Source organism: Pteropus alecto, unplaced genomic scaffold (genome assembly GCF_000325575.1).
Source record: "Pteropus alecto unplaced genomic scaffold, ASM32557v1 scaffold156, whole genome shotgun sequence".
Classification (NCBI taxonomy): domain Eukaryota; kingdom Metazoa; phylum Chordata; class Mammalia; order Chiroptera; family Pteropodidae; genus Pteropus; species Pteropus alecto.
Window position 1 is genome coordinate 4,822,454 of NW_006437746.1, and position 12,190 is coordinate 4,834,643.

The 12,190-nt window shown below is 62.5% G+C and overlaps 1 protein-coding gene across 1 annotated transcript in view; it reads left to right on the plus strand.

Annotated features, from left to right (window-relative positions):
* The window catches only part of NBEAL2 (neurobeachin like 2), a 25,451-nt gene extending 13,562 nt beyond the window's left edge, over positions 1-11,889 (plus strand). The window contains 35 exon segments of the mRNA XM_025048927.1: positions 1-78; positions 441-600; positions 812-914; positions 1,080-1,233; positions 1,328-1,486; positions 1,676-1,835; positions 1,986-2,071; positions 2,242-2,754; positions 3,268-3,446; positions 3,541-3,700; positions 3,953-4,090; positions 4,185-4,544; positions 4,634-4,783; positions 4,905-5,062; positions 5,169-5,293; positions 5,379-5,514; positions 6,075-6,235; positions 6,325-6,638; positions 6,742-6,837; positions 7,221-7,345; positions 7,438-7,578; positions 7,758-7,888; positions 7,986-8,095; positions 8,197-8,314; positions 8,403-8,500; positions 8,571-8,687; positions 9,289-9,369; positions 9,471-9,568; positions 9,690-9,862; positions 9,969-10,063; positions 10,314-10,430; positions 10,529-10,687; positions 10,764-10,912; positions 11,209-11,344; positions 11,426-11,889. The exon segment at positions 1-78 is cut by the window's left edge and continues 16 nt beyond it. Of these exon segments, the coding sequence (XP_024904695.1) occupies positions 1-78; positions 441-600; positions 812-914; positions 1,080-1,233; positions 1,328-1,486; positions 1,676-1,835; positions 1,986-2,071; positions 2,242-2,754; positions 3,268-3,446; positions 3,541-3,700; positions 3,953-4,090; positions 4,185-4,544; positions 4,634-4,783; positions 4,905-5,062; positions 5,169-5,293; positions 5,379-5,514; positions 6,075-6,235; positions 6,325-6,638; positions 6,742-6,837; positions 7,221-7,345; positions 7,438-7,578; positions 7,758-7,888; positions 7,986-8,095; positions 8,197-8,314; positions 8,403-8,500; positions 8,571-8,687; positions 9,289-9,369; positions 9,471-9,568; positions 9,690-9,862; positions 9,969-10,063; positions 10,314-10,430; positions 10,529-10,687; positions 10,764-10,912; positions 11,209-11,344; positions 11,426-11,527 (5,340 nt within the window). The 3' untranslated portion in view covers positions 11,528-11,889.
* Positions 11,890-12,190: the final 301 nt, after the last annotated feature.

The window sequence follows — 12,190 nt, forward strand, 5'->3', positions numbered from 1 at the left end:
CTGCAGGGCCACGCCGTGAACCAGGAGAGCCTGGCGCAGTGCCAGGGGCCTGCTGTCATCAGCGCCCTCCTGCGCAAGGTGTGGCCTGCTGCCTCCCAGACAGGCTGCCCTGTCTGACCAAGGGGATGGGGTGGGGGACCAAGAAGGGGAACCTGATGCTGTCAGCCCGGAAGGGCCTCCTGGGAGAGGTGGCCTTTGAGCGGAGCCTTGAAAGGCTGGGCACGGTTTGGCTGAGAGGGTCTGGGGGAAGTGTCAGCACACGCTGGGACAAGGGACTACACAGTAGGCTGGGGAGCTGGCACTTCAGGAGGGAGCCACCAGGTGTTTTCAGCAGGCAGGACGTTCGTGTCTGTCTGCCTGTTCAGGGCAGGGTGGAAGCTGAGAGGCTCGACAGCGGGCGGACAGGGACTGACATCTCACCCCAGCTCCTCTCACCCCAGGTCCCCAGCTGGGCCATGGACATGAATGTGCTCATGTCTGCCCAGCTGCTGATGGAGCAGGTGGCAGCTGAGGGCAGCGGGCCCCTCCTGTACCTGCTGTACCAGCATCTGCTCTTCAACTTTCACCTCTGGACCCACAGCGACTTTGCTGTGCGCCTTGGTAGGTGTGGGGACTTGGGTGAAGGGACAATTCCAGGCAGGGCAGTGGTGGAGGTTCTCAGAAGTTATCCCCTGGCTGTGGAGGATCTGAGAGGACATAATGTCCTGGGGCGTCTGGAGAACATGACCCTCCCCTGAGGGTGTCTGGCAGGAGGATCACAAGAGGCCCAGCTCGGCCTGGTGGCCTGAGCCCGCTGCTGATGCCCACTCAGGTCACATCCAGTACATGTCCAGCATAGTCCGTGAACACAGACAGAAGCTGCGGAAGAAGTACGGGGTCCAGTTCATCCTCGATGCCCTGCGAACCCATTACAGGTGAGGCTGGTGGGGGCAGATGGCCAGGGGGCTGACCCAGCAGCCTCTGGCCTTGGGGACAGGGTGGTTCATTCCCCCAGCTGACCTGCGTACTCTCCTTGTTCTCTCTCCATGGACCTGCGTTCTCTTGGCCCTGGGTGGGTCTGCCTGCCGGGTCCTGTCCAGCCCACAGCGGGAGCGCCCCCTAGCGGCCGACGACCTGCGCTCCGTGCAGGCTTCTCTCCTGGGCCTGGCACGGGAGTTCCTGGTGCGGAGCGCCTCCACTGAGGACATGCAGGTCCTGCTGAGCTTTCTGGCAGCCGTGGGTGATGATGGCCAGGTAGGCTGGAGGCTGGTGATGGTGAGGCTTGAGTGAGGGGTGCAGTGGGGACCGTGCGTGGGGGCCCAGCCAGTGTGACCCTTCGTATCCGCAGGTGGTGGGCGCCCTGGACCTGCTGCTGGCATTGCTGCAGGGCTCGCCCGCACATGAGTCTCTCGCTGTCTTCCTCCTGGAGCCGGGGAACTTGGAGGTGTTGCTGGCACTGCTGGTGCGGCCAGCGTCACTGGCCTTGCTGCCCGACCGCGTCTGCAAGGTACACCCAGCCCACCTTGACCCTGGCATCCCATTCACTGTGGCCCCTGCCTGAGGTCCAGGGAGGTGCAGCAGGCCTTAGGCTGACAGGAAGCCGCCTTCGCAGGCCTTACTTGGAGACACACACCTGTGTGGTGACTTCCCCTCCTACGGTAACTTCTTTCCCACGATGACACCCCCCCACACACAGATCCTGCGCAGACTGCAGCATAATGAGCACTTACCTGAGCGGAGCCGCCAGCGGCTCCGGCTGCGAGAGTGTGGTCTCCAGGGTCTCGTTGCCTGCCTGCCGGAAGGGGCCGTTTCCCTCCAGCTCTGCCAGGGCCTCTACAAGCTGTTCCTGGGGACAGGTACAACCTGGCTGGGGCCAAAAGGCAGGGATCTAGGACCAGGGCAGTGGGAATAGAGAAGTGTTAGTACAGGGGCCAAGGCTGAGCCGGCAAGGCGGTGCAGACTCTGGCGGGGCCAGTCTCTCAGGCTCTCTCTGGCCATCCTTCCAGATTTCCTGAACCTCCCAGATCTGATGGCTGTGGTGCAGCTGTCCCTCCAGGCTGACCTCAGTATCCGCCTGGACATCTGTCGCCAGGTGAGTGTGGGAGATGAAAGCTTTGGCCGGGGAGCCTCTACCCTGAGGACCCACTTTGCCTGCCAGTGATGAGGAGTCTCTGGAGGCCTCCCCGGCAAAGGCCCTGGGAGGAGGGTCTGGGGGCAGCCCTCCTGGACGAGTCCCTCACTGGCCGTGTCCTGGCCCGGCAGCTCTTCCACCTCATCTACAGACAGCCTGACGTACTGCGGCTGCTGGCCCAGCAGGCCGGCTGGCAGGACGTGCTGACCCGGCTGTATGTGCTGGAGGCTGCCCCTGCTGGCAGTCCCCTGCCCTTCACCCCAGAGCCGCCCGCCTCCCCAGAGCCAGCCTTATCCAAGCCACCCACTGAGTCACCTGAACCTTCGGACGTCTTCCTGCCCTCAGAGGCCCCCTGCCCCGACCCTGATGCCTTTTACCAAGCTCTCTCCCCATTCTGTGCACCCCTTGACCTGGGCCTGGAACGAGCCAGCGTAGGCTCAGGCAACGCTGCCGGGGGGGGCAGCAGCAGTGGGACTCTTACTCCAGCCAGCCAGCCTGGCACCCCTTCCCCGCTGGATGGGCCTCGGCCCTTCCCTGCCGCCCATGGCCGCCACAGCTCCAGTCTCTCCAATGTGCTGGAGGATGGCAGCCTCCTGGAGCCCACCATCAGTGGGGATGATACCTCTAATACCAGCAACCCTCAGGTGAGGCGGGCCCACTCTCTGCCACTGCATGGCACCAAGGGAGGACATCTCTGGGACATGGGGCAGGCCGTATGGCCTTTCTTTAGCTGCTAGTGGGCTCCAGAATTGAGCAGAAACTTTACAGGGCCTATGGACAGCATGGCTCGAAGGGTTCTTTTGCCTGGAGCTTCTGGGTTTGAGGATGGGCCTCTGCTTTATTTTGTGGCCTTCTTCCAGAGAATTCCAGGACAGTTCTTGAGGCCCGTAAGGCTTGTAGGGTATTTTTGTGAACCACCTGGTCTTGTCTTAGGAGTCACTGAAACCCCAGGATTCTCCCTGGAACCCAGGCAGTGGCTGAGGCCTCTACACCATTCTTCTAGGCCCTCGGAGCCAGGCTGTCTGCTGGCCGAATGCTCTGCCTCCTCTTGTCCCCACTAGTGTTGGGCAAGGGGTGCCGAACACGGGTAGAGTGGGGTCAGCCTGATCCCTCTCCCTCCCCAGCCCACACCCTACACCACCCATCTGTGCCCACAGCAAACCCCCGAGGAAGAGCTGTGCAACCTGCTCACCAATGTGCTCTTCTTCGTGACATGGCGGGGTGTGGAAGGCAGTGACGAGGCCGCCTGGCGGGAGCGTGGCCAGGTCTTCTCGGTGCTCACCCAGCTGGGGGCCTCGGCCACACTCGTGCGCCCACCAGATTGCATCAAGCGCAGGTGAGGAGGCATCTCGGGACGGTGGGGGATCTGGGCAGCCTTTTGGGTAAGGAAGGCAGTCGGGTAGACACCTGAGTCCCTTGCCCACCCCCAGCCTCCTGGAGATGATGCTGGAGTCAGCCCTGACCGACATCAAAGAGGCCCCCGCCGGGGTCCTGGCCAGCCTTGCCCAGCAGGTGCTTTGGCTGCTGCGCCTGTTGCAAGACTTCCTGTGCACTGAGGGCCATGGCAACCAGGAGCTGTGGAGCGAGAAGGTGCGACAGCTCAGAGGGGTGTGAGCCTTGTGAGCATGCGTGTTCCCGTGAGCCTGCGGGTGTCTGGTACAGGGGGCCGGGGAGGGGGGGATGAGTACACGTGTGCAGGCCTGAGTGCACCCGCATGGCTGTAAGCACGGACTTGTCTGTGTACATACCCGACCCTGCCCCCGGCCCAAACCTTACCTCGCTCTTTCCCCATGGCTCTTGGCCTCCCCTGGTGATGGATGCTGGTAATATGTTGTGTGGCAGCTCTTCGAAGGTGTGTGCAGCCTGCTTGATCGCCTGGGAGCCTGGCCACACCTGGCCAATGGCACAGCGGATCTCCGAGAGATGGCACAGATCGGTCTGCACCTCGTGCTTGGCTATATCCTGCTGGAGGACCCACAGGTGAGCACAGGATGGGTATAGGGGTAGGGGCGTGGCAGGTGTAGGAAGCTCTGCCAGCAGCTAGATGCCACCCGTACCTCCCTTCTGCCCCCAGCTGCACGCCCAGGCCTATGTGAAGCTGCACGCACTGCTGCAGACCGCAGTGCCCATGCGCCGGGAGGAGGCCTGCTATGTGCTCTCCAAGCTGGAGGCAGTGCTGGCACGGGCGTTGAACACCTCCCCCTGCGAAACAGCCGCTGAGGACCGGGAGCCGCCAGCTACATCTGCTGCAGCTGCGGAGCGCTGTTCCTGGCTGGTGCCGCTGGTGCGCACGCTGCTGGACCGAGCCTACGAACCACTGGGGCTGCAGTGGGGGCTACCTTCCCTGCCCCCCACCAATGGCAGCCCCACCTTCTTTGAGGACTTCCAGGCCTTTTGTTGCACACCCGAATGGCGTCACTTCATTGACAAGCAGGTGCCCGGAGGTGGGGGGCACGGGGAAGAGAAGTGGGCGCTCGGGACTCACATCGAGCCCGGGTCTCCCCTTCCTGCTCAATCCTCCAGGTGCAGCCTACCATGTCCCAGTTCGAAATGGACACCTATGCTAAGAGCCACGACCTCATGTCGGCCTTCTGGAACTCCTGCTACGACACGCTCATGAGCAGTGCACAGCGGCGCCAGCGGGAGCGGACACATAGCCGTCGGATCTTCCAGGTGTGCAGCCCGGGTGCGGGGGCCGGGAGCTGCTCCACACATGTGCCCAGAGGATCCCTGATGGGCCAGGACAGGAAGCAGCCAGAGGGACTCACCCATTCCTCCACCCCCTACCCATCAGGAGCTGGTGCTGGAACCCGCGCAGAGAAGGGCGCGCCTGGAGGGGCTGCGCTATGCCGCAGTGCTGAAGCAGCAGGCAGCCCAGCACGCTACGGTCCTGCTGCACTGGGGGGCGCTGTGGCGTCAGCTCTCCTGCCCTTGTGGGGCCTGGGCCCTGAGGTGGGAGGGGCTCAGGGCAGGGGCGGGGCTTGGGAAGGAGGGACCTGGAGTGCCAGAGTGCCTTTGGGGTGAGGCCTGGGAGGAATCACCTGGCATTTATCCGCAGGGACCCGCCCACGCCCCGGTGGAAGATGTCCTGCGCTGAGACATACTCGCGCATGCGTCTGAAGCTGGTGCCCAACCATCACTTTAACCCTCACCTGGAAGCCAGCGCCCTACGTGACAACCTGGGTGAGAGGGGCTGCTGAGCTGGGTCTGCCCAACTTCATAGGCTGTCCTGCCTGGCTCTGGCTGAGCACCCTTCGGCCCATTGCAGGTGAAGCCCCCTTGATATTCACGGAGGAGGCCTCGCTGCCTCTAGCAGTGACCAAAGAGGCCAAAGTCAGCACCCTACCCAAGGAGCTGCAGGAAGACCAGCTGGGCGAGGATGAGCTGACTTCGCTAGAGACCCCGTGAGTGGGGCTGGGAGAGAGCTGACTGGAGCAGTGGCCAGGGGTCTGCTGTGTGTGTGCATGCCTGCTGCAAGGTTCGCCCCTGAGTCTGTTCCTCTTCTGCAGGGCTAAATGTCCTGAATCAGGTGGGGGATTGGGCAGAGCTGTTTAACAGAATCGCTAGTTGCTTTCTCATGACTAGGCAGGCACCTCAGAGCAGGACTGACAAACACAAAAGGCAGAGCTGTTTAACAGAATCGCTAGCTGCTTTCTCAGAGGCAGGCACCTCAGAGCAGGACTGACAAACACAAAACAGACTAGGATGGGGGTTCATGAGAGTGGGTAGGGGCTGAGCAAGGGAAAGCCGGGGACACGAGTTGGTGTCCTGACAAGACGTGCAGAGATCCAGGTTTTGGGTTGGGAACTGGGGCCGGTCTGGACCCTGGGCAGCTCCCCCTCCTCCTCTGGGAAGCATGAGCGTATGTACCACATGATTCAGTGGCACTCAGGGATGTGGTCCTTGGGCTTGTCAGCACGGGGGGTCCCTGACCCTTGAGCCTAAAGTGAGTGCTGACCCCCAGGTTGGAAGCAGTGGAACTGGACGAGCAGCATGAGAAGCTGGTGCTGTCAGCTGAATGCCAGCTGGTCACAGTGGTGGCTGTGGTCCCAGGGATGCTGGAGGTCACCACCCAGCACATCTACTTCTATGATGGCAGTGCTGAGCGCGTGGAAACCGAGGAGGGTGTGTTCTGATGGAGGGACGGCAGGGAGTGGCCGCGGCCCGGTGGGGCCAGGTCGAGTGATCCCTGCACCCACTGCCCACCCCCACAGGCATTGGCCATGACTTCCGGCGCCCACTGGCCCAGCTGCGTGAGGTCCACCTACGGCGTTTCAATCTGCGCCGTTCAGCACTTGAGCTCTTCTTCATTGATCAGGCCAACTACTTCCTCAACTTCCCAAGCAAGGTGGGCGGGACTGCAGCCTCGGCAAGCCAGGCCCCCAGGCCCCAGCCCTCCCCCATCCCCGCCCACACCCAGGTACGGAACAAGGTGTACAGGTGGCTCCTGCGCCTGCGACCCCCTACCCAAGGCTACCTAAGCTGCCGCTCCCCCCAGGAGATGCTGCAGGCCTCAGGCCTCACCCAGGTGAGCGCCCTGGAGTGTGAGGGTTGGGTGAGGTCAGGGCCCTGCGGTTGGGCGGAGTGCTGGACAGCCCCGCTGACTTACCTCTCCCCCGCCCCGCCCCCAGAAATGGGTACAGCGTGAGATATCCAACTTTGAGTACTTGATGCAGCTCAACACCATTGCGGGGCGGACCTACAACGACCTGTCCCAGTACCCTGTGGTGAGGGCCCACACCACACCTCTAACCCACCCCACATCTCCAACCCACCCCCTGGTCTGCCAGCCCTGCTTCACCCAGGTGTAGGCACTGATGGCAGGCCGAGCCCTGAGCCTGGTCCTAAGTCAGTGCTGCCTGAGACCTGGCCTCTGTCCCCTGCCACCACCACCCCCCCACACACACACCCAGGCTCACTCTCCTCCCCTCCTGGCCTGTTTTCCCTGAAGGGGAATCCTGTCCCAGACAATCCGTCCTGCTCCCCGCACCCTTCCAGTGGTGTGTCCTCCCTGTGGGCTCTGCCCATCTTCCTGAGGGTGAGGGCAGGGCAGGGTGGGCAGATAGGCCATCAGGACCCTCATGCAGCTCCTGCCCGGGTGGGCGGTCAGTTCCCCTGGGTCCTACAGGACTACGTGTCCCCAACCCTGGACCTCGGCAACCCGGCTGTCTTCCGGGACCTGTCCAAGCCCATCGGTGTGGTGAACCCCAAGCATGCCCAGCTCGTGAGGGAGAAGTGAGCATGTGGACGAGGCTGAGCGAGGGGGTTGGGATGGGTGAGGGGAGGGCTTCTGCTGACCCCGCCTCTTCCCCCTGAACTGGCTCCAGGTATGAGAGCTTCGAGGACCCAGCGGGCACTATTAACAAGTTCCATTATGGCACCCACTATTCCAATGCAGCGGGCGTGATGCACTACCTCATCCGCATGGAGCCCTTCACGTCCCTGCACGTCCAGCTGCAGAGTGGCCGGTGCGGCCCAGGGGGTGGTGGGCGAATGGTGGCGTGGGGGTGGGAGCCGCAGAGGAGGGCAGTAGGTGGGTCCTGCAGGCATCCTGGGCCCTCTGGCTCCCTGTCCTCCTTTCCCCGGCCACGCCTCCCTCCCTGTCCCCATTCTCCCTACCTCACTTTGGTCTGTGCCCCTCTCCCAGCTTCGACTGCTCTGACCGGCAGTTCCACTCGGTGGCAGCGGCCTGGCAGGCCCGTCTGGAGAGCCTGGCTGACGTGAAGGAGCTCATCCCAGAGTTCTTCTACTTCCCTGACTTCCTGGAGAACCAGAATGGTAGGAGCTGGCGTGGGGAGGGAGGCACAGGCTGGGGGTGCCCAGGGAGCAGGTAAAGATGCCACAGTGAGACAGCTGACCCAATTCTCTGTGCTAGGCTTTGACCTGGGCTGCCTCCAGCTGACCAATGAGAAGGTGGGTGATGTGGTGCTGCCTCCGTGGGCCAGCTCTCCCGAGGACTTCATCCAGCAGCACCGCCAGGCTCTGGTGAGGAGACGAGCACACAGACAGGCAGACAGCCAGGGTTGAGGGTCGGGGCTGCGGATCAGCCGTCTGTCCCTGGACCGACTGCCTCTCCCCGTCCCCAGGAGTCGGAGTACGTGTCCGCCCACCTGCATGAGTGGATCGACCTCATCTTTGGCTATAAGCAACAGGGGCCAGCTGCGGAGGAGGCCCTCAATGTCTTCTATTACTGCACCTATGAAGGTGGACTCAGGTGGAGGCTAGGCACAGATGAGAAGGGGTCAATGCGGAGGACACACGGGGAGTCCTGACTGCTCTGCTTCCTGTCCAGGGGCTGTGGACCTGGACCGCGTGGAGGATGAGCGGGAACGGAAGGCTCTGGAGGGCATTATCAGCAACTTTGGGCAGACACCCTGTCAGCTGCTGAAGGTAAGGCCAGCTTGGAGGATGGTGGTTCAGGGTGTCCGTGCCATGGTGCTGACCAGCCCCTTACCCACAGGAGCCACACCCAGCTCGGCTCTCAGCCGAGGAAGCAGCCCAGCGCCTTGCACGTCTGGACACTAACTCGCCTAGCATCTTCCAGCACCTGGACCAGCTCAAGGCCTTCTTCGCGGAGGTGAGAGGAGACAAGGGCTTTAACTTCCCACTCTGTGAAACGAGTTTAACCCCAGTGTCCTCTTAGGGCAGAGAGAAAACCTAAATCAAGGTCACTGATATTAAGACATCTTGGAGAAAGAAGTAAACGTGAGAGGAGGATGAGTGGGACTGGGGTACCCGCTTCACGAGGGCCAGGACAGGTGCTGGCTCACCTAGCCACTCCTCCCCAAAAGCCTTACGGAGACTAGGTCTTGGACACCGTCCCTTACCTTCCTGCCTCTATCCCGGAATGCCCCCAGGGCTGAGTTTTTTAGGCTCTCCTCTCTTCCTGCCAGCAGGCTAGGGGAGACATGGAGTGACAGGGCGGGAAGTCCAAGGTTGAGATTCTGGAAGGATCCTCCTTGCCCATCCCAGCTTCTCACTCACTTTCTGAGATGCCCTCCTGAAGACCCACTGATGTCTCATGGCTATTTCTCAGAGAGACCTCAGGCTCTGACACCTAGCCTGTGACCCCTGGAGGCTGAGGTCAAAGGCGGGGGTGGTGTCCCAGGGAGCCGGTGGTGTAGTGGGGGCCCCAGCTGGCCGCTCAGGCACAGCCAGCCACGCACTCTACCCTGCAGGCCATCAGTGACGGCGTGCCCCTGGTGCTGGCCCTGGTCCCCCACCGGCAACTCCACTCCTTCATGACCCCTGACTTGTTGGTAAGTGTGCTGGGCAGGACCCCATCCCAGCTCCACCCTCTCCCTGACTGCCCCAAGCCAGGCTGCTGCCACCGAGTGGAACTGCCCCCTCTTGCCCACAGGTGACTGTGAGTGCGAATGGGTTGCTGGGCACCCACAGCTGGTTGCCTTATGACCGTAACATAAGCAACTACTTCAGCTTCATCAAAGACTCCACAAAGTAGGACAGAGGGCTGTGGGCAGGGGTGGGCATCTCCCCACCCAGAGTGCGGGCCAGCCACTGGGTCTGGCCAAGGTCTGTGATGGCCTGGCCTCACTTGTCATCCCCCTCCCTGGGTCAGGATACAGCGACTGCTGAGTGGTCCGTGGGTACCTGACAGTGGCGTGAATGGGCAAGCCCTGGCAGTGACCCCCGATGGAAAGCTGCTGTTCAGTGGTGGCCATTGGGATGGCAGCCTGCGAGTGACCGCACTACCCCGGGGCAAGCTCCTGAACCAGCTGAGCTGCCACCTTGGTATGAGCAGCCTTGGAGCTATGGGTGGTACAGGTGGGGGTAGTGTCCCGAGGCTGGCCAGGGAGGGTGTGACTACTGTGTTCTACTTGTATCTTTCCCTCCCCAGACATAGTGACCTGCCTTGCACTGGACACCTGTGGCATCTACCTCATCTCAGGCTCCCGAGACACCACGTGCATGGTGTGGCAACTCCTGCAGCAGGTGTGCTGGGTGGGCAGCCTCGTGGGGCCCCAGTAGTCCAGATCTGCAGCCCACCAGCCCCTCAGTAGGCCTCCAGTCCTGCCCTTGTCTCTTCCCCTTCCCTCTGCTACTGTGAGCAGGTCTGGGGCTCCACAACTCTCCAGCTCTCTGGCTTCGCACAATCCTTCACTCTCCTGAGCTTCGGCCTTCTCACTCAGGGGCCTGGGTAATGGGGTGCCCCCAGTCCTGAGCCAGCCCTGGCTTCCCACAGAGTGGTGTCTCGGTGGGGCTGGCACCAAAGCCTGTGCAGGTCCTATACGGGCATGAGGCTGCAGTGAGCTGTGTGGCCATCAGCACTGAACTCGACATGGCTGTGTCTGGATCTGAGGTATGTGTATGCCTATGCCCATGGGAGGCCGAGTTTGCTGGGCACTGCCCCTGGACCCCAGAGACCCCTGCCCAGCACCCTAAGCTGCCTTCCTGCAGGATGGAACTGTGATCATCCACACTGTACGCCGTGGCCAGTTTGTGGCAGCACTACGGCCCCCAGGGGCCATGTTGCCTGGACCTGTATCCCACCTGGCGCTGGGGTCTGAGGGTCAGATTGTGGTACAGAGCTCGGCTCAGGAACGTCTAGGGGCTCAGGTATGGGAAAGGGGCACCCACTCAAGACAGGGGTGGTTGGGATTCTGTCATCGCTGACACCTCCTGCTTCCTCCAGGTCACCTACTCCTTGCACCTGTACTCAGTGAATGGGAGGTTGCGGGCTTCACTGCCCCTGGTGGAGCAGCCCACAGCCCTGGCGCTGACGGAGGACTTTGTTCTGCTGGGAACAGCCCAGTGCGCCCTGCACATCCTCCACCTGAACAAGTGAGCCCCACTATTTATGGGTTCATGGTCCCTCAGGGTGGTGGTCGTTGTCAGAGGATATTGGAGGTGGGTATGTACTGCAAGGCCGTCACCTGTCTCCTCATCCCCCAATGCGGAGATCTTGGCCTGGGCCTCTCCTAGCCACACACTTGTGGGAAGTCCCTTCATGTATCAAGGTTTCAATTGAGCCATCCTTCAAATGAGGACAGCAAGGGTACATTGGGGGAGAATGAAGAGACCTGCTGGATGCAAAGCTGCCTTGCAGTTGCGAGTTCGTGTCCCCTCCCTCCCTCTAGACTGCTCCCAGCTGCGCCTCCCCTGCCCATGAAGGTGCCCATCCGCAGTGTGTCTGTGACCAAAGAGCGCAGCCATGTGCTTGTGGGCCTGGAGGACGGCAAGCTTATCGTTGTGGGCGCGGGGCAGCCCTCTGAGGTGAGGATAAGGGCAGGGTGGGCCTTGAATGGGGCGGGGAGAGAGAGCCCTGCTGACCCCACCCCCTCCTCTTCCCACCAGGTGCGCAGCAGCCAGTTCGCGCGGAGGCTGTGGCGGTCCTCGCGGCGCATCTCGCAGGTGTCCTCCGGGGAGACAGAGTACAAACCTGAAGAGTCCTGCTGACGGCCTTCCTAGCCCCACTGCGCGGGCTCCGCCCTCGGAGGCCGCGCGCAGCAGACGGCGAAGCCCTCTGCCCGCACTCGGGGGGGTGGGCGGAGCCCCACCCCGCCCAGCTCAGGGATTGGTGGGCGTGTCACTCCAGGGAGTCCCGCCCCTCGCCGGCAGAGGGGCCGCCCTGAGTCCCACAGCACGAGTCCCAGCACTAGCCTCAGCGGCCGCACAGCACTTTTTGCACAGTCTGGGACAGGGAGCACAGCCTCCCAAGCCCCCTGTCCCGGCAGAGCACGGGGACCGGGCTGTGGCCTTAATCCCTAAGGTGATCCCTGTTCCCCCTTTCTTGGCAATAAACCTGGTCTAGTTTTGTAGCTGCTCCGCCTCCGAGTATGCGCGTCCGCGGCGTCTCAACCTGCCCTGGCCACCGTGCGGGTTCGTGTTCCCCTGGTCCGTGAGTCCTCCAGGGCAATTTGTCCCCTCCACGTGGCCTCAGCTTCCCCAACCACACTGCCCCTGTCCCTCGGGTCCCTGCCTGTTGTTCGTTCCTCCTGGCTCGTGTTTTTCGCGCCCTCAGTCCGCAAGATCACCCCCGCACGCCATTGACGCTCCCGCCAACCGGACACGGCGTCCGGTGGGCGCGCGTGCGCGGTCCTGCGCCTTCCTGCGCGAGGC